General features: G+C 40.4%; 3 protein-coding genes and 1 non-coding gene across 5 annotated transcripts; 2 read left to right on the top strand and 2 right to left on the bottom strand.

Annotated features, from left to right (window-relative positions):
- Positions 1–2: 2 nt before the first annotated feature.
- On the top strand, positions 3–4961 carry LOC107311972 (inhibitor of nuclear factor kappa-B kinase-interacting protein). Its single transcript, XM_015858951.2, has 4 exons — positions 3–276; positions 438–667; positions 2504–2621; positions 3794–4961. The coding sequence occupies exons 2-4, from the start codon at positions 474–476 to the stop codon at positions 4622–4624; spliced, it is 1143 nt and encodes a 380-aa protein (XP_015714437.1). The 5' UTR covers positions 3–276; positions 438–473; the 3' UTR covers positions 4625–4961.
- A 281-nt stretch (positions 4962–5242) lies between these two features.
- Positions 5243–6563, top strand: LOC116653330 (inhibitor of nuclear factor kappa-B kinase-interacting protein-like). Its single transcript, XM_032444084.1, has one exon. The coding sequence runs from the start codon at positions 5531–5533 to the stop codon at positions 6263–6265; it is 735 nt and encodes a 244-aa protein (XP_032299975.1). The 5' UTR covers positions 5243–5530; the 3' UTR covers positions 6266–6563.
- Positions 6564–9176: 2613 nt separating this feature from the next.
- On the bottom strand, positions 9177–18019 carry SLC25A3 (solute carrier family 25 member 3). 2 transcript variants are annotated; one of them, XM_015858977.2, is made up of 8 exons: positions 17886–18019; positions 17586–17739; positions 14505–14626; positions 11741–11920; positions 11443–11624; positions 10605–10777; positions 9932–10042; positions 9177–9818 (listed from the first exon to the last, which is right to left on the bottom strand). In XM_015858977.2, the coding sequence occupies exons 2-8, from the start codon at positions 17731–17733 to the stop codon at positions 9658–9660; spliced, it is 1077 nt and encodes a 358-aa protein (XP_015714463.1). In that variant the 5' UTR covers positions 17734–17739; positions 17886–18019; the 3' UTR covers positions 9177–9657. The 2 variants fall into 2 exon arrangements, with proteins under 2 accessions (XP_015714463.1, XP_015714456.1); XM_015858970.2 differs by lacking the exon at positions 14505–14626 and adding an exon at positions 14227–14348.
- Positions 11045–11285, bottom strand: LOC116652824. The gene has a single exon (XR_004306043.1). It is a non-coding gene; the product is annotated as a small nucleolar RNA SNORA53 (small nucleolar RNA).
- Positions 18020–18103: the final 84 nt, after the last annotated feature.

The following is an 18103-nucleotide window of genomic DNA, read 5'->3' as shown; positions in this document are numbered from 1 at the left end:
GTGAAGCCGGGGCTGTCGGCACCCGCGTGACGTGGCGGGCTGAGGCGGGTGGGGCTGCTCGGGGGACGGGCGGGAGCTGAAGGCAGCGCAGTGGAAAATAGGAACGAGGCGGGATTGTTTGTTGCAGTGAGGAAAAGCGGCCTTTATCTGTGTATATCGTCACCGAGGCTGGTTGTACTGTAGTTAGGCGAGGCGGCGCGGGCAGAAGTTTTGAGTGTTATTCAGCCAACGTCAGAGCCGCGCTCTGTGGTGCACTGAGGGGAAATCGAGTCTTCTGTAAGTGAACTTCCATAAATGTCGCGGTGCTCCAGTAGGTGACGTGTTAAGCACCGAAGGACTCTGTTGGTTTGGGGTTTTTTTTTGTTTGTTCGTTAGTTTTTATTCTGGGTATTTGTGTAACTAACTGGTGTTTTGTTTTGTTTTGTTTTGTTTGGCAGCTCTTTTGCTCCCGCTCGTTAAAAATAAAACACAAAATGTCTGAAGTGAAGCAGAGGAAAAAAGGTTTTCCTTCACCTGAGAGCAATGAAGGTTCCCAGAAGCTCGAGAAGCACAGCAGCCATGGGAAGGTTCATGGCCCCAGGGTGAGCCACAGCCAGAGCTCTATTGGGATGGACTCACGGATGGCCTTGGGTGTGATTTCTCTGTCTGCCTGCCTGGTGATGGCCTGGTAGGTATCCCTGCACAGCAATCTGGAAGAACTTGTTCTTATCTTATGCTCAGTCAGGTTTCATTATCTAAATCTTGAATAAATGTGTGGATTACATAAGTAGATACAGGTAAAACAGTAGGCATAGGCGTCACTGATCATTTTATTCCGCTGTCATTCTGTATCTCTCACTTGTAGCTTTCACTGCTTACCTTAATCCATGCACACTGTTGTTCTCTTTGAAACTTCTAATTGCTATGCAGTATTATAACAAATATCATAGAATCATAGAAAACAGCAACTCATTAAAGTGCAGGTATTTAAATGAACTCTGTTCTTCTAGTAGTGAGAGGACCCCCTCGTCTACTATAAGCCTTACTGAGGGATTAATCCAGCAAAATGATAGAGTTTTACTCACAGCCTCACTTCCATCGTGCTCTCATGTTCACTAGTATGCACATAAAGTACAGGATTGACATTCCTACTATCTGCTCAGGAACAGGCTTTACCATATGTTCTACTATGGTTATGAGTTCATAGAATCAAAGGTTGAAGAAGACCACTAAGATTATCTAGTCCAACTGTTGATCCGCCACCACCATGCCCACTAAACCATGTCCATAAGCAGTGTTAATGTTAAATAGGCAATGTTATTTTAGCATTAAGCCGCATAAGCTTAACCAGCCTTTCTAATTGTGAAGGTTTCCATGCATCATTTTGAGATGCTTCACAAGAAAGTCCAAATTAATGTTCTGTGTTTTAGTTCTGCCAGTTACGTTATACTTCATCAGTGAAGTGTATTGCCTTACCTGAGAGGGAAAGCAGCATCTGCTGGTCAAAATGGAGAGCAAGAATGAAATGCACAGGCAGTGGAAGCAGTAATTTGGAAAGGAGTATAGGGATGCTTCTGGGGTGTGTAGAGGTGGAGTCAGGAAGGTTCAAGGCCCAGCTGGAACTGGACCTGGCAAGGGGTGCAAAGAAGGATAAGGGGGGTACATCAACTGGAAAAAGAATGACCAGGGGGGTGTACTCTCCCCATTGAACAACATAGACAGGATGGTAATAACAGACAAGGAGAAGGCTGGGGTATTCAACAACTTCTTGCCTCAGTCTTCACTAGTGACTGCTCTACAAGAATGCCTTGAGTGGGTGATTTGGAAGATGGCACCTGGGGGAGCATGGCACCTTCCCCTGTAAGTGATGTTCATGGCTGCCCGAAGAACCTGAACATACGTAAATCTATGTGGCCCAATGAGATGCAAGGAAAGGAAAGGAAATTGGTGGATATAGTCGCCAAGCCACCCTTGATGATATTAGAAAAGTTGTGGCAGTCAATTAAAGTCCCTGGTGACTGGATAAAAGGCAACATCACATCTATTTTTAAGAAGGCTAATAAAGGATGACCCAGGGAACTACCAACCTGTCAGCCTCAGCTCAGTGCTGGGGCAGGTCATAGGGCAGATCCTCCTGGAAGCTAAGATAAGGCACATAGAAGACAGGGAGGAGATACGGGAGAACCAGCATGGCTTCATCAAGTGCAAGTCCTCCCTGACCAACCTTGTCGCTTTTAATGATGGTGTAACTGCATCAATGGACAAGGGAAGAACAATTGGTGTAATCTGTCTGGACTTCAGTAAGGCCTTTGACACAGTCCCCCACAGAAGTGTATCTATTGTTTCCTTATTTTTATATGTTTTGGAAGGCAGCAACTCTGGTATGAAGACAGATCAGATTCACTAGCAAATTGTATGAGCACAATTCCCTTCATTAGCAGATTTCTGTGAATCAGATCCTGGAACATTTAATGTATTCAAATTATATTGTTGTATTTACTGCCTATTTATTTGCAATTTGCAGGTTACTCTTTCAGCAGTCGAGTCGATTTGCTGATCTGGAAAAAAGGTACAATTTCTTGCAGCAAGAAGCGGAAAGATTCCTGGACATGGAAAATAAAGTCAGCTTAATTTCTGAAAAGGTAATTATTTACATCTTGACTGGATTATTTCTGGTGAACATTTGCCATTGTTTTATTGTATTGACCTTTAGTCAAATTTGACTGACTCTTCTTTTGGATAATTTTTTTCTTATATGTTCTACTTTCCTGTGAATTGGCCTTGAATGAATATTTTATAGCAGCATTTGTGAAAACAGCACAAGAAGTCGGTTGTTTCCACTGAAGCTTGTTTAAGTCACTCTTAGTTCGTTCTTTGTATTTAAAATGAAGGTAAATATAAATATCTACCTTATAAAAGTGCTTTGAAAGTAAAGAATGTTATGAAGTACGATGTATTAGACTTGGAATGGACCAGTCAATGAGGAAAGTTTAAGGACTGCGTTGCTTTACATTAGTTACTTAAACACTTGTTTACTGATCACGTGTCCATATTAGAATATGAGCATTATTGAAAAGCATTAATAAATAAGGAAAAAAGCATTAGTAAGGAAATCATATCCATGACAAAAGCAGTGACAAAACTTGTGTACACTCCATCCCAAACCAATGAAATTTAAGCTGAACATTGACTGAAATTTAACTTAAATAATTAAGAAAAGAAGGCAATTAAGTAGTAAAAAGAAGACAGTAAAGAAGTAAAAAGTACAGGCACTTTTACATGTTAGACCAATTCTAGCAAAATGAAAGACATACAGAAGTGATAGTGATTTTTTAAAAACAATTTAATTGCTATTTTACTTTCATATATGGGGCAATATGAAGTAGAAACAGGCTGGCTGCAGAATTGTTGTGCAGATAGTGATGAGAGAACAGCATGGCTTATGCAAGTGATATTGATTTAGCACTGATCTCATAATGTTGTCATCTGTATATGATGCAATTTCACATTTCTTTGCAGCACTTCAGATTATCTAAATCCCACGCAACATTTTGCAGAGTGATATATTTAACATTCCCACCCCAAAGAACCCACATTCTGTGGAAATCATCAGCAGACATACCTTTTTATGTGGCTCTTTAATGCCAGATGATTGTTTTAACAAACAAATGTGAAAACAAGTCTTAATATAGAAACTTTATAACAAATAAAGTTGTTTCCCAGGGACTTCATTCTCTGTTAAACAAGTGCAAGTGATTTTCTAGTCTTGCTGTCGTTAAGTAGATCTGGACACTGTTTTGTGTTATGAATGCAGCTCGAGTCAGCTGACAGTATCCTACAAGAATCTGCCTCATCCATCTCTGTGATGACCGAGTTTGAGCAGGAAGTATCTTCTCTTCACAACACAGTAAGAGAGATTGAGAACAATGAAGAGACTCTGTTTACAAAGATGCAGGGCATTAAGGAGAAGATCCAAAACATTACAGATTCCTGGAGAAGAAGCGTGGATGAAATGAACGCAAACACAAGTGGCATAAAATCTGAAGCAAAGTTCATACATACAGAAGTTACTTCCCAAATCAATAAAGTTGACCAAAGAATTAAATCCCTTTCAGAAAGATTAAAAGACTTGGAAGACGGTACAGCCAGAAATATCAAAACAGTAAAAAGGCAAGAAGGTGATGAATTTGATAGACTTGAACAGAAGTTAGACTCACATGCAACGGCGATTGGAAAACTAGAAGAGGAGCAGAATAGTCTGTTAGCCAAGAACACAGACCTGAATCAGAAACTTGCAGACTATGAGCCTAAAATTGAGGAGTGCAAGACCCATTTGCCAAAAATTGAAAGTGCTATTCATTCTATCCTTAGATTATCAAGTGAATTGCTAAGCATGGAGAAGAAGGTAGAGGACTTGGCAGCACAGCTATATACTATGGAAAGTAATATGCTGAAAGCTGCCTCTGATACAGCAGCGATGCACAACATTCTTGAAGGTACACGGTACAATGACAGCATGTCAAAACTGCAAAATAAAACAGCAGGTATAGAAGGAGTAGCACGTGACATGCAAGTATCTTTAAGTGCTGAAGGAATAACTTCAGAAGGCTGTAAGTTAGAAAGTGACCAAGGCGGGGATAAGTGAATTTGGACTCAAAGTTTACGCTGATGGAAGAAGCACTTTAATTGATTATAAGTTATGTGACTCCAGCATATGAGCTGGGAGTTAAGAGGGGGACAGAGATATCACGTTAAAATTTACATTTAATTTTCATTGCTTTGGTTTCCGTGTTGTTACTTTTTGTTATTACACTGTTGAGTTTGTAACACAATGAACAATTGATTTCTCTAGAGAGAGCAGTTCAGGACACTTTTAAACCTCTTTTTCTCAATGTAAGGATATTTCAGGTTTGCGTATTTATTATTTATGCCTAGATTGTATCTGTGTACAGTCATTTTTAATAAAAGTATGCTGCAGTGTATTGCTTTGTCCTGGCGAATAATCTCATTCAAAATAATGTCCAAAAGTGAGAATGTATGTCCACTGTTCCATTAGAAGTACTATTCCAGACTGAAATGTTTTAAGAGCATTTTTGTTTCACAAGCATATTCTACTGTGCAAACAGTACCCAGTTTTTATGTTGTCTAATGCTGTTCTAACTAAAGAATAGCGGCATGTTGCAATTGTTTGTTTTAAAAGTCAGTATTATGGCTAATCTTACTTTTAATTCAGTAATCTTCTCAGTTCTAATGCTCTCTACATGCCAAGTTGCTGTACTAGTAGCTTTTAGCAGCCAAGCAGATGTTTCATTGTACTGAAGTTAGGATTAGAGCCAGTAAGAAAAGTTGCTGTACTGAATTGGCAATCTATTAACTGCCTTGCAGCAAATGTCTTATTTCCTAAAGACAGGGTTTAGCTCTCAGTTTCTACATCATAATACTAAAGTGTTTAGTTGGAGCATAGCTTTAATCGTGATGATTGTTGTTAAGTTAGAAATTTTGTCATGTATTTGTATTTGTATCCCTCTAGTGTGAAAAGACGTTGAACTTAATGGAGCAGCTGGAAAATCTTCAGGTACCTTCTCACATAAGACGTCTACAGGGAGACATTTATACAATGACGACGTGGTCAAGCAGCATAGCTAAAAAGAATGAAGAACTGCAGAAGAATTTGACAGCCCTTCTTCATGCAGTTGCAAGTGTTGAAGAGAATGCAACTTCCGTAGCCAAAAATGTAACTTTGAAGATTGTGACAGTGAAAACTGACATAAGACGCATTTCAGGCCTTGTCTCAGAGGTGGCCACGCTGACGGAGTCTTTGCAAGCATTAGAAGATAAAGTAGAAAAAGGTGAAAAGAAGACCATAGAAAACATAGGTGACCTGATTACCAGCAGCATTGACCGAAGTACGGAACTACAAAGCTTGGCATCCAGTAATGAAAGAAAAATTGAACAGATTAAGACAGCTTTGTCTGAGTTGAGGAGTGACTTCAACAAACATTCAGATAGACTTCTGAATCTGGAAGGAGACAGAGCGAAAGTTCTGAAGACGGTTACTTTTGCGAACGATTTAAAACCCAAGATGTACAGTCTTAAAAAGGATTTTGCCACCTTGGAGCCATTAATAAGTGACCTAACGCTGAGAATAGGAAGATTAGTTGAGGATGTGTTACGACGGGAGAAAGAAATTGCTTTACTGAATGAGAAGCTGACCAATCTAACAAGAGTTCAGACTGAGATCAAAGGTGTGACGGATGAGATAGCCAAGATCTCAGACATGAACTGATGACTAGAAAAGACATTGCCTTCAGAATAGCAGTGTTTGAGGAGTGTTACTCCATCATGAGTAGTGCTAAGAAAGACAGCATTTAAAGGCTTCGTTTAGAAGCACACTGGAACTTGTCTTCTTTCTTTTAAGAGAGCAGAAAGAAAAAATCATACTGATTTTGAGGGGAAACAAGCTATGATATGAGCAAAAAACCTTGTTTTTCTGTCCATATTTGTGTCTTCCAAAGTGCGACAGGTGCTATAGTTAATAAATTGTATGTTTTGTACAATAAAACAGTACTGAAGCATAAAATATCTATCTTCAGCTTTCTCTTTAGCTTTATGTTCCCAATCTTCTGTACCTTGCTTGCTGTATTGCCTTTAGTAAACCTTGAAGTTTGCTCTAAGACACCGGAACACCAACACAGCCAGAATTCTGATAGTGATACTTGTCCCACATCACTCAAGTTACAGAAACCATATCCTGCAACAAGGCCATGTAGCTACTGAGCTCATCTGTCCAAGAGGTACTCACATTCGCTATAAAAATCAGGATTTATTGTTTGCACTGTGAACTACATTTCCATGTAGAAATGTAAATGAATTACATCTATTTGTATTATTATAGCCCAGTTTAAAATGATATGTAACAAGCATTCCAGCATGTATTAGCAACATCAGCGTATTTGATCCGCAGTACAATCTAATACAAGCACAGGGTGTGAAAGTTCTTATTCCAAATTCATATAGACAGTACGTTTTAAACCAGAAAGCAGATCTAAGCTTCATAAATAGTAATAAAGTATGTTTTCCCCTTCATAAAACAATATACAGAAGCAGCATACATGTGATCCATGTTTTACGAAGCACTCTTGGGTTTAATGATTGTTCTGAAGTTACCTCAGTTATATGTGGTTCCAGGAGTGCTCCTTTCCCATAGAGAACAACTGAGCCCATCTAAAGTACCGTGGCTCTCCCACCCATCTCCTCTGAGAAAACATACTACACCTTATGCTATCAAGCACATTTATTAATGACAAAGTTGACTTTTAAATACATTTTAATACCACCACTTTCCCACTGAAGCTGTTAAAGTTTCAGTGGATTGACCTTTTGCGCAATAGCATTTTCTACGTTAAAGCACCTCAAGCATCCAAACAAGCCTATGGCTGAAAATCAACACTTAGCAGCTTCCTCTTATGTTTTCCACTGGAACAGAATAGTGGAAGTAGAACTAAGCCTTATTATTCCTTTCTCAGTTACAAAAGAAAAGGAGATCTAACTGTTAGTGGCTTGTGGTAGCAACGGTAATGGGAGGACGGATGGACTAGATGATCTTTTAGGTCCTTTCCAACCTTGTGGTTCTATGGTTCTTAGTAGTCTTATCTCAGACTGACCTTGATAAAGGTAGCCCAGGTCTTTCCAGAGAAAAACTGCATGATTTTGAGCCACCCATGAAACGACGGGAAATTCTTGAAAATTTGGCTTAACATTGGCTTACGTTGCAGTCAGGTTACCCTGCTATACAAAGCAAGTTCTGTCTTACTCTTCCGCCAGCCTTAGGAGCTCATAGAAGTGGTTTGCTTTCCCAGCTTTTAGAAAGAAGTTGCAATATATTTTAGTAAAGCCCAGTAGGTTAACACATGCCTTTACACAAACTATGCTATTCAGCGCACAAGGGAGGTCGTTAAGTTGAACCACACATAAAAGGCAATTTCTAAAATTGAGTTAGCATCAGTGGTCTTATGTAAAATCAAGTCTGCAGTTAATGCTCTCCTATGAACAAACTCTTAGCAGCACAAAATGTTTTTGTTAAATAATTTCAAAGCTAGGAAAAGGGGTGAGATGTATGTAACCTTTACCACTGAGATTCAACCCAAGGTACTTTGTGCAAGTGTTTTATTCAGACTTAGGGGATTTGACTTTGTCATATAATGCCGTTAGTTACCAACCACTCAAAGAATGCATTTAGTGTCATTGGAAAAGGGAAAGAGCTTTAGATTTTAGTCTACACTTAGAAAGGCAGCAAACTGAAATAAAGGTTAGCCTGCTTGTCTAGCATCACCACCCCAAAATCTTGGAAAGCCAGAGGCTTTTTCCAAGTGGCGGGGATCTCAATGCTATGTAAAAAGGTAGCAGGAATATCAGACCTCAACAGGATGCTGTGGTCAACCTATTTATGCTACTCCAACAGAGTAGATCGTTCATTGCCAGCTTGAACGCTGAAAGGCAACATACAGAAGTTTAGCAAAAAGGACACACGCTCCAGCTCTACTAAGCAAACAAAGTAACGCTGGAGATGATGAACCCTTAATACACTCTTAGGCATTTTCTGAATTTTACTCAGTGTGATTCAACTTTTGCTTCTCGAAACTCAAAAGGCAACATACTCATCTTTTACATTAAATACTGAAAACAAATACAATTCATTGTCTTAATAAAACATTCTCAAGATTCTCTCCTCGCATGCCTACAAGCTTAGATCTCTTCAAGTCATTAAGGTCCAAAATCAGACCCACAGACACGTACGGTTCAACCAAAACTCAGTATTAACCTCACTGAGTAAAAAAGAAGGCAGGGGGGCGGCAGAGGAAGATAAATCAAACTACAGAAATACCAAAGTTAAGAAGTTGGTGTGTTCAATCCCTACAAGAAGAGACAAGCCATTTTTAATTTATCTTTCAGTGGTTGTTTAGTTCTGATAGACTTTATTACATCAGCTTTGCTTTTGTTAAAGTAGCTGCTGCAATTTAATTCCACAGTACAGCTAAAACAACTATCATCTTTGGTGCAGTTCAAAGCCAAGAGAAGCAGAAATTAGTCAAGTAAGCATAATTTGCATTGCAGTGACCACCCCAATGCAGAGAGTTCCAAGTACTGTAAGATTCCCCCTGAACTCTATGGATAACACAGATGCCATAACTGGGACGTCCTCTCAGACTGCATTTTTATTGCATTCACTGCAGTTGATCTGTTTTACAGTAACAGCTCCTATAGGCAGGTTAAACAGGACTGATAAAAGTATACAACTGCAGTTAGTTTCTGCAATATTGCATGGGGTTTCTTGGCACCCCTCCGCAAACAATAAAGGCCTATTTTGTTGCTGTTCTTTCACAATTCTAATTCCTGAAGTGTAGGAAAGGCCTATTTTTTATTTTTTTTACTTTGGGAATTATCTGAGGCATTTGCTGCTGTGAAATGAAGCTTATATATGCGGTAGTAAACAGACACTAAGCACTCTGTTTCTCATTTATTTCAGGCAATGACAGTGGTAGAATTTAAACCCTCATATGAGATGAGGGTACAGCCAATAATGACACCATATAGGAGTTTGTTTTCCACATAGTCAAATATATAAAAGTTTCATGAAACTCATCACTGGACAGCCAGCAAAGTCAGTCCATGAGCTGTCTACTGAGTTAAACCAAGCTTCTTCTTCAGAGATTCAGGCATTTCAGGTGGAGGTGGACGAGGAAGTCTGAAATAAACCTTCACAGAATCGTAGATGAACCACTGTAGTGCAGTCAGGGTACCAATCATGATGATACGGGCAAACAGACCTTTCCAGACACCTGCAGAGCAAAATACAAACCATGAGCAAAAGAAACCAGGAAAGAAGAAATCCCCTCCAGAACACAAAAGACCACAGACACTAAACTCACAAGGCACAAAGGTTTGCGCTTACCTCTGAATCCAAGCCTCTTAAGAACCTGTGAAGCAGAACTGCCCTTTTCCTTGTTCAACACAGACACCACGGAGTCAGCAGGATGAGAAACAATCGCACAGAACACACCAGCTGAAAGAATAATTTAACATTACTTCTGCGGTGCTTTAATTGTATCACTACTGTACACACTAAATACAACCAAATGAATTAACACCTTCCCTAGATCACTAATAAACTGCACAGGAGATCCATTGAGTCCACTGATATTGCAGAAATCTGTTTTTATTAGGGTTACATGACTATCGGGAAACAGCTCAAACAGCTAACAACCCATACCCCCTTCTGCCAGAAGAAATCTCATTATGAATCTTAGGAAATGCACTATCACCCTTCCACTCAGATTTCTCTACCATTCTTTCAATGTTCCTGTTTCTTTCCTAGCCTCACAAAGATGCAAATTTCCTTGTTTGAACCATCTGTTCTTTCTAAACTAAGACTTTAACATAGTAGACATGGGAATAGGTAAGAGTACTGTCCTACTACAAGGCTTATTCAAGCCAATCAGAGATTGAATCCAGGCTTTTCACCTGTACATGATGAAGTTACATGCAAATTCCCCCACCCTGGTTACATCTACTTGATACTGAGAAAATCATGTGGCTTTCAAGTGCAGGATTTAAAGTTTTCTTACCAATATATCCTGCAACAAATGTGACTATCAGCTGTTCTCCTTTTGTACATTCACTTCGCGGCTTGGGAACAACATACTTGTAGAGAGCTTCAACAGTACGTTCAAAGCAGGCAAATTTCATCATTGTGTATGGAATCTGTCTCATCCATAGCGGAGCAACACCTTTATAGAAACTTAATAAGAGAAGAAACTGTTTGATTATCTGTAGTACTAAAGGAGTATTTCTAATCTGAAAAAAATAAATCATTATCTTAAAACAGTTCCTAACAGATTGACACTGCAAGGTCAAACTGTCACAACACCTATGGAACAGGAACACGTTTCCTTTATTCATTTCTGTGTACTACCTGCAAACAGCAAAACAGGAATTTAACTGATCCCTTTCAGATCACAATGCAGTGCAATAATGAAGTACTGCTACTACAAGCGCAGCAAGGTTCAATGTCTGCATACCAGCCATGTCCTGATAGCGGTAAATGACTCATGTATTTGTAGTCACTTTTACCAGAACAGAAAGCTAACATGCAGTTAGAGTACTCTCACATGCCAATGACTCAAGCATCTTCGACTGTACAACCAAAAAAGTTGCTGAGCAACTTTGACTGGAACTGCTAGAAACTGAAGTTATCCAGCAGAACTCAGCACAAAGATACTCACAAAGATGGATCTAAGGAGCATGTGGAACTAACAGCGAGCTCAGCACAGGTTCCCTGATGTTAAGTGTGTTATGTTGATATCCTGAACTATAAAAACTAACACGTAATACAAGCTAAAGGCACTACCAGTTTTAGCAATAGTTCTTCATTATAAAAAAAATAAGGAAACACTAAAAACTTACGCCCAAATGCCTTCTTCTCCAAACATTTTAGGTACAGCTTGCCTCAAGGTGTTAGCGTATCCAGGCTGTGTCTGAATGCGAACTTTAGCAGCTTCCATTGGAGCCAGAGCAATGTCAGCAAAAAACTCTGCACTGGCAGATGCAGCTAAATATAATGAAGTACGCCACAAATAGGCATTTTCCTAAAGTGAATTTAAACACATTTTCATTAAGGAACTGTACTTTTCCCAATTCCTCTCTACAAGTAGTACTATTATGCTGCTGATGCACAGCTTCACATAAAGCACTTAATGCTTACCTCTCCCAGCATGTTGCCATACAGGATTTTGAAAACTTCATAGAAACCAAATTTACAAAGCCCCTGCATGGAGTATCCAATAAAAGTTGGAGCCCATCCCTTAGCCAAGCCACGAACTCCATCTTCTTTGACTGTCACTGAAAATCCATTGAAGATGCTCTTGTATTTTTGTGGATCAACCTAAACAGAACAGACAGTTAATTGCTGGACATAGCTTATGACTTCTCACATCTCCATTTGAAATAGAACATTCTTGAATTCCTCACACAGCTGGATTCCTCTGGACAACATAATCACAAGGTTACACTAACGTAACTGCAGGGATTACTTGCTAGTCTCAAACTCTAACTTTAAACAGTCAGTATGTTCTTAAACACTTAGGAACCAAGCAGCCTCAATTTTGCTTTATATTATTCTCCACATCATAAGTAAGACTTTGTACATAGGAGAGATTTACTAACACTGACAGTGCTATTTTTGCATAATTTTGTTTAAATCAGATTCTTGACAGCATTAATCAGTAATCTCATCAACTCTACGTGTAACAACTACACAAAGTCTGAAGATTCCCCCGATTCTTAAACTGAAAAAGTTATTTGTCCATTATTAGTTTGATCCCTCAAAACAATGAGACTAAGACAGTACCAGATCTGAGAATAAAGGCCAGACAGACTATATGTTTCACATGAAAGCAAACAATTCATTTAACAGGAACTCTGAAGCATGGCATTCTGGCATACTTGGTCCACCTGCCTTTTGTACTCATTATCATCCAGCATTTCCTCAGGAAGATGAAGATGTCCTTTGACTGTCTTCTAAGAGGATATGTGAGCAAAACATGCAGCCAATCCACTGTCTAAATGAAAACTAATTTACCTAAACATGTCAATTTTAAAAGACCCAAAACTTCAGAACATTGAGTATTTAACTGGGTCCCATAAAACTAGACTATGTTCGTGTGAAGGGCATGGGAGGGCAGGAAATAGTTTACTTCCTGGAGAATCTAGGGGGAACTAATAACACGCTCTCTTATAAGACCTGTACAAAAATAAATGCTGACAGGTTTTGCAAGGTCACACTGGAAGCCAAATGGAACCTTTTCTCTTTGCAACTCTAAGTGCTATAGAAGGAAGAGCAAGCATAACCAACCTCATCTCATAAGATGCCCAGGACTAGAAGCCCAAGTAAAACACACCTACAAAACAGCTGAAGCCTAGGAATTATGAGGCCTTGCTCCCAGTGATATATGCAGCACTCCACGACTCTCAGGCCTTCTGTCCATTAACCCAATTTGCAATCAGGCTTAAGAACTGTTTACGATGCTATATCCTTTCTACCCATGGTCAATCTCCTCCTTCCCAAGAAGCTCATCTTTGACTGTGTATGTCAAACTCCCTATCTTGGCTTTTGATGACAAACTCTGCCTGTAACAACAGAAGTATGCAACTACAGCTTTTCTCCTACTGGCAGCAATAGAGATTGAGGTTGAGCCTCAATCCAAATGTTGTAAAAGGCATCACACTGCCTGCATCTGATGCACCAGGGGTCTGCCCACTGCACTACAAAATCATTAATTTGAGACCAGAATTTAAGGACCCGTTCTCCTTGTAAATAATGCTGAAGGCCTTCTATAATAACACCTTTTAAAGAACAGCACATGCAGTCCTCCTAGTGTGATTAGCAGTTCTGGTTAATTAGTAGTTTCCTCCACATTTCAGGAGTTCTACCACTACAAAACTTCCACTTTCAGAATTGGTGTCAGTCTATACAATACTGAAGCATTAATAGCTTCGGTACATTTCCAGGGATTTAGAAGTGTGCTTTAATTTGTTTCATTCCTGAGGCACAGATATGCCTGAATAAATCCATTACTCTGTTTTTACCCACGGATGTTTACCACATTATTTTAGCATTGGAGTCAGTATCGTAAATTAAGTGCAATGAGGTTTCACTCCTTTCAGTTCAGTGAAAAACCACTCCTACCTCTACAAGGAAACTAGATGACAAATACTGATACCCTCACAATTTAAAGTTCTACCTTTTATACTGAAAATGTCATCATTAGAATCCATCCAAGCTGTAAATCATGCAGCAACATCCAAAATGTTAATGGCTCAAACTGCTCATGCATGACACTCCAGGTTAAAAAAGTAATTAAATCTTCAAATCACTAATGACAGAAATTCCTTCTTTTGACACACATGGATTGTGCAGAGCAGCCCACCAGCCAGCACAGAATAACCTTGTGGTGGGTGCTGTTTTGGAAATACAGTAAGCTAAACTTATCTCAAACATAGTTAACTTACCCAGCTCAGCCTAAATGACTCTGCTTCCCTTGAACGTGGTATTTTGTTAACCTCACAGCACTAAGCTTGACAATCAGTGTTCAATTTATTTGCTGTGTGGCATCCAGAAAAGGTACATGAACTCTTGTTACACTGGCTACGTACAGAAAAAGTTTAAGAAACGTCTGAGTTAATACAAACCTGCATACGACATTTCACTAAATCCAGAGGTACGACAGCAGTGTGTGTCAGGCCACAACTTAGGACCCCACCAACGCCACAGAGAGCATAAAACTTGAGCGAGCCATATTCACAACTGTATTCTGCAGCAAAAAATAAAGACACACCATGCTTTTACATAAACTCCATGCATTGTTGGACAAGGACGTCCAAGAGATAGTTTCAGCTTCCATTTCATTAGTAGATTAATTATTTCACACTAAACACACTTTATCAATTTCACAGCATGCAGAACAAACCTGCATTCTGCATTTAACCAGGTCTAGAGGAACCAGTGCTGTATGTGTCGTTCCACAGCTAATAATCCCACCGAAACCACAGAGCATAAAGAATCTGCCTGAGCCATATTCACAGCTGTATTCTAATTAGGAAAGAAAAAATTACACATCAATCAACCAGACATTGTAACGAAGATCTGAAAAGAAACAAAATTGACCCAGTGCTGTTTTCTCCAAATTATTAAATCCAAATAATCTTCCATGCTTTACTATTAACTATAATGTTATATTAGAAATAATCGCTTAGTTTTAACTTAACACCTTCTGGATCGTCAAGATTGGATTCTAGGCTGTTCAACTCCAGTTTATTGTTTGAAAAAAATAAAACAAAAACCAAAAAGGTTACAGCTCACAGCGTATTTATGTCACGGAAGATAATTCCATAACTACTAGCACAACTGGGACTCAAGGCTGCAGCATCTATCAAGGAAACAAGCAAAGGAAGCATTTATTATTTTAGAGACTAAACTTCTTTTAAGCCCCTCCAACCTAAGGGAATTAAATACTATGTCTTAAAGTCTCTCACACTAATACTGATGGTGAAGACCACACAGATCTATCAGATAAAAACTGAATGCTTTTTTTCCTTTATATGATATTTTTTCAGGTATTTTTCAGATCCTTCATGTAGATGAGTTTTTCTTTCGAATGCAGAATTTGAGATTTAAACAGCTTCTGTTAAAGGAAATTTCTTAATTTTATTAGGTTTAATAACACTAATAGAAAAGGTTAAACAAAGAAACTTCTGGACCTTATGCCATCAATAGATATTCAACTAGAACTGCTCCATATAGAACTCTGCATGAAATCATCATGTTTTAAATACATTTCTTCATGCACATGAACAGAAGTTCCCAATTATGCTCATCACCATCAGTTAATCACCCATTAGCACTGACAGGTTCAGCCAGCTCGTAACTTCTCTATTGTAAAAGAGCTTCCCCAAAACATTCCAGATTTTTCATCACGTTTACCTCTCAAATTGCTCTTCAAAATTAACCATGAATAAAAAAGTCATTTCCTCTTTATTCTTAAATAACACCGCATTAATAATCACAGATAAAATATTAGGCTGAAACTTAAAGACAGGAACCAATTAACAATCAGAATAATGTATAACCTAAGAGATTTTTTAAACTGAGATACTGCCCAAATCTGTACATACATTAGTCCAGAACTTGCACATACCTCTAAATACAATGGTTAAGCTGTCTGCCTTCCAGATGGCATTAATAGTTTGTTTAAAACTCATCAAAATGATTGGTTACACACAAATGAAGTTTTCTATGCAGTGTAATCAGAGAAGACTCCAGGTCTGAATTAGGGCGGTTGTCTAACCACATCTTCGGCCCTCAGCAACAGTACTGTACTTCCCATGCTGCCAAGATACCTCAACTGCCTTTTTGTATTACCTTTTCCACCCTCATTTAATGTTAAAAAAAAAAATTACACTCCTCAGTAAGGCAGAGCATTGTAGAGGCCAAAGGGAAGCAGAACTTTAAATATCTCCTTTATTACAATGACATTCAGTCTGATTGGTTCAAAAGCAGAGAAAACCAAGCCACTATAAGGCTGGCTTACACTCTTTCTGTGTATGTATATTTACAGCAGCAGAGCAATGTTAGGAAAAGACAACCATAGTAGATACCTTATTTTCTGTTTCAGAGTGTAACCAAGTCTCCTTAAAAACTGTTACCTGAGGAAAGAATGAGCTAACATCGCAGCAGAGGAAATTACAGGAAAGACATACTCATGTACCTAGGCACTGACTTATAACAAACGCCCTAAAGCTACTCAAATATAAATACACAGCACAAAGACACGTCTACACTCTTAAGTGAAATAACCCTGGCTGTAATATAGCTGTTGTCTTTATTTTAGATCTGAGCCATTAACAAGGACAAATTCCAATAGCTGCGTTATGGTTGATGCCCTGAGCTGAACTTGAAAGGTCTTGTGGGTTCTGCTAATGACTTTGTGTGACCTTGTATAAGCTCAGATATCTTCTGTTACTCTCACAGAACAAAAGGGTAACAATTAATAACTGAAACAATGAAAACGCAGAACAAATAAAGAAACATATATATCATCTCTGATTTTATCTACCTACAAAATGGATAAAGATTCAACATAATGCTTTCAAGAAATAAGCGCTCATACAGGATATATTTAGCATGCTGAATGGTGATTTAGGGCTTTATTTAGCTAGGAGCAAAGTTACCACTACTGAAAGCCAACGTTTGTTCTTTTAAATTCAATGAAACCCAACACTCAGTTCTGTCATTTTCAAGTGCTACGTGGAAGTTCACACAACAGCACTAACAGACTTCAGTAATTACAGGGCTTTAGAACAGAAATCCTATCAAGAACCTTTTATAGGATTGAATTTTTAATAAAAGCAGGCAAACATTTTCCTATAGGCAGCATATAGGAACATGAGTTTTCACATCTACTTCCACTACCGGTAGGTCTGACCTTTGGAAGTCACAGCAGTGATTAGGTAACACACAGGAAGGTCTCGGCCTTAAATCTAAGGAGCATCACTGTGTCTTTTCACAGCATTCTTATGCACCTCTATCTATTGAAGCACTAAGGAGAAAAATCAAATAAAACAATACAGAATAGCTGCAGGCTATTCAACATTCGTGTATGTCCAGATAGAAATAAAACACACACACACATACAAAAAAAGGATGCTTTAGACGCATATATGTTCGGGGGTCTTCTCCGCAGTCAGAAGCACGGGCCTACAGGCTCAGACGAGCCCGAAGCAGCGATCCGGCAGCCCCAGGGCAGCCATCAGCGGGGCCTACACCACGGCTGCGATCCGGGACCTTCTCGCGTCCTTCGCCGCTCGGCGCGATCCGCCGTGGAGCGGAAGGGGCCGCCAGCGCCTCCCCCTCGCGTGCCCTTCCTCGTCCTCCAAGCGGCCGCGCGTAGGCCCGGCGCCGGCCCGTCCCCGCCCGCGTCCCGCAGCGACCGCTCCCCGTCCCAACGGGCACAGGCCCGATCCCGCACCGTGACCTTCCGTCCCTCTCTCACCTTCGGAGGCGGACGCTGCCGCCAGGCTCCGCCGCGTGGTGGGCGCCTCGGCCGGCTCCGCGCGCTTCCTCAGCCCATCCTGACACAGCTGGAAGTGAGGCGCGTAGAAAGGGTTGAGCCGCGCGAGCGGCGCGATGGACGAGAACATGGCGACCTGAGGCGGGCGACAAGAGCGGAATGGGGCGGCGAGGCCTCGCTCAGGCAGGGCCCGGCGGTCCCGTACCCGGCGGTCCCGTACCCGGCACGGGCTCGGCGGCCCAGCCGCACACCGGGCCCTGCCGGCCGGGCGCCCCGACTCACCTCCTAAGATGGCGGCAGGCGCGCAGCGCTGCTCAGCCCGCAGAGGCTGGCACGGGGCACGGCGCACAGACTTTGTCCTTCGCCTACGCGAGGGGCGGAGCCGCCAGACAAGAAGCCGCGAGACGGTTGGATGAAGAGCCCCGCGAACCGGCGCCGCCGCGCATGCGTGATCCACGCCAACGCCCTTCCCCCTCCCCCACAGCGGGGAGGAAGGGCGG

This window comes from Coturnix japonica, chromosome 1, assembly GCF_001577835.2.
Source record: "Coturnix japonica isolate 7356 chromosome 1, Coturnix japonica 2.1, whole genome shotgun sequence".
Taxonomy (NCBI): Eukaryota; Metazoa; Chordata; class Aves; order Galliformes; family Phasianidae; genus Coturnix; species Coturnix japonica.
Note: the sequence above shows the minus strand (reverse complement) of the source record. Positions and strands in the feature narration are given on the sequence as shown.